Source organism: Dendroctonus ponderosae, unplaced genomic scaffold (genome assembly GCF_020466585.1).
Source record: "Dendroctonus ponderosae isolate FM_Combo_2020 unplaced genomic scaffold, Dpon_F_20191213v2 Dpon_F_20191213_4, whole genome shotgun sequence".
NCBI lineage: Eukaryota > Metazoa > Arthropoda > Insecta > Coleoptera > Curculionidae > Dendroctonus > Dendroctonus ponderosae.
The window spans coordinates 1303683-1305738 of NW_026018611.1; the positions used below are offsets into that span (position 1 = coordinate 1303683).

The 2056-nt window shown below is 45.1% G+C and overlaps 1 protein-coding gene across 4 annotated transcripts in view; it reads right to left on the reverse strand.

Annotated features, from left to right (window-relative positions):
• Positions 1 to 706: 706 nt before the first annotated feature.
• The window catches only part of LOC109543008, an 8026-nt gene continuing 6676 nt past the window's right edge, over positions 707 to 2056 (reverse strand). For all 4 annotated transcript variants that reach the window (XM_019912516.2, XM_019912515.2, XM_048665724.1 and 1 more), the window contains exons 16-17: positions 1359 to 1482; positions 707 to 1306 (exon numbers count right to left, since the gene is read on the reverse strand). In XM_019912516.2, coding sequence (XP_019768075.2) covers positions 1014 to 1306; positions 1359 to 1482 — 417 coding nt within the window. In that variant the 3' untranslated portion in view covers positions 707 to 1013. The remainder of the gene's footprint in view (positions 1307 to 1358; positions 1483 to 2056) is intronic.

Consider the following 2056-nt stretch of genomic DNA (forward strand, 5'->3'; position numbering starts at 1 on the left):
ACGGAAAACATGAAATTTTGGCATAATCTTGAACCTAAGTGTTTGATATTCAAATTTCGCTTTCTGGCTCAAAACTACTCGAATTTCCTCACTAATGTTGTTACGACTGAATCGACTTTTCAATTCTCTATCCAACGATGCCAAAACGGATTATGTGGCTCGAATGGTTCTTGAGAAACTTCGAATAAAGGCCACTTAGTTATCTCTGGAATGATGTAAAAACGAGCGTTCTTTCTCATTTTGCTTCCGAGAAACATGCAAAACGGGACGGAAAACATGAAATTTTGCAATAATCTTGTTAAAGCTGGATCCGCCCCTGGTGAGTTCAACTATAGGCATTCAAAGACACAAAAACCAATTGATTTTCCAGTGCCGCCCTCGCAAAACATTTGCCATTTCGCGTCGTTAAGCCGCAGTCGACAGACCCAGACGTTTCTCTAGCACACATGCCGAGCATCTTCAGAGCCAAAACCCTGATTGGCATCCGCTAACTAAAACTGGTTTGTCCATTCGGGAACGCAGCTGACACCGTGCGTCTCTCTCGCACCTATGGGAGCCTGCCGACAGGCACAATAACAGCCGCGTTGCTACGTTCGCACTTGATACCTTTGCCGCTTCAAAAATATCTGTATTTTAAAGCTGGATCCGCCCTTGGCAAACAATCCGCTAAATCTTAAGTGATTTTAGACTTAAATACTGCCGGGACTCCCTGTAGGTAGACAGTTTATTCGGCTCTAACCGGCCTTCGTTAACATCATCGCAAATAATTCTTAAACTACAACATTGATGAATAAATCTAACATTATTTTCTAGTGAACGATTCAAAGACTAGACGCGCAGGGAAAGACCGACAAGCAACCCCTCTATCACATGGGCGTGAAGGTAAAAAAGTACAAAACGATTGGTTCAAACAAGCGCAGAGATTCGCAAAAATTGCCCTAAACATTGACGGTGTTGGAAGAGGTGTGAAAGATTGCAACAAACCCAGGCAAAGTCAATTCAACTACCACATTCTACAAGTTCAGCGTGTTCAACAGTTGATAGGCCTTGTTGGTGAGCATTTTGTTGATGTCGTTGGCCCTCTGATTGCCTTTGCACATGGCAATGTACGGCTCGTAATCCTGGATTTCGCTCAGAATATCCGCGTCTTCGTTCGCCGGGTCTTCAGGCAGAAAGATCGCGTCCAATCGGCATGGTTTGTCGCCGTTCAAGCCGAATTCGCCCGATTTTGACTGGCTGAAGCGCTGCGGGAAGATCAGCTGCAATTGGTCCACTGTGTAGCTGGACGCTGCAAAGGTGAGCACATCTGAAACGAGCGGATTGGATGATTAGGGCCAGAGCAAATGCTTATAGGGCACCTCTGAGCATTTTCTTGTGGAAGAAACAGACCCTTTTCAGGTTCTCTTGTTGGGACAGTCGCAAGATTCGCCGCTGGATGGTGGCCACCAGGAACTTCCACTCTTCGGCTTTGGCGAATCGGTCCTGAAAATTCAATGTTTTGCGTTCTTTCAGAACATTCCGCAACATTGCTGTCGGTTTCCGGTGTGCATGTTTCCCTATTTTGTCCATAATTGCCGATCATATTCGCCACTTTATGTGATGTCTTACTTCATTTTCATCACAGTCCAGAAAATTTAGCAGCAAGGGTATCAAGTTGGAACGTATCAATGCGCTGCCTATTTGCATCTCTCTTAGAATCCCAGGCGTGCGAGTGAGATGAGCGATGCCAGGTACGTTCCCGGATGGGAAACGGAGTTTTATTCAATTGATTCGGACACAATTGTTCGCATTTGAAGCAGGCACACCCTTTGAAGAGCCGTCAGTCCGCCGATCTTGAACTATCGGGATGATTTTGCTGCCATCATCAACAAACGGCAGAAGAAGATTGTCGCATTATTAGGAAACACCCTGTATAAAGGCGCCGCGTATATTAAGCCCGTGATCAAGAGAATACAAGGGCGAATCGGACGAATTCGGGATGATTCAAACGATAATTTGCGGTATTAAGTGAGGTTCAATGGATTTGTTCAAGTCTTAAGGGGTTTTAAGGAACATT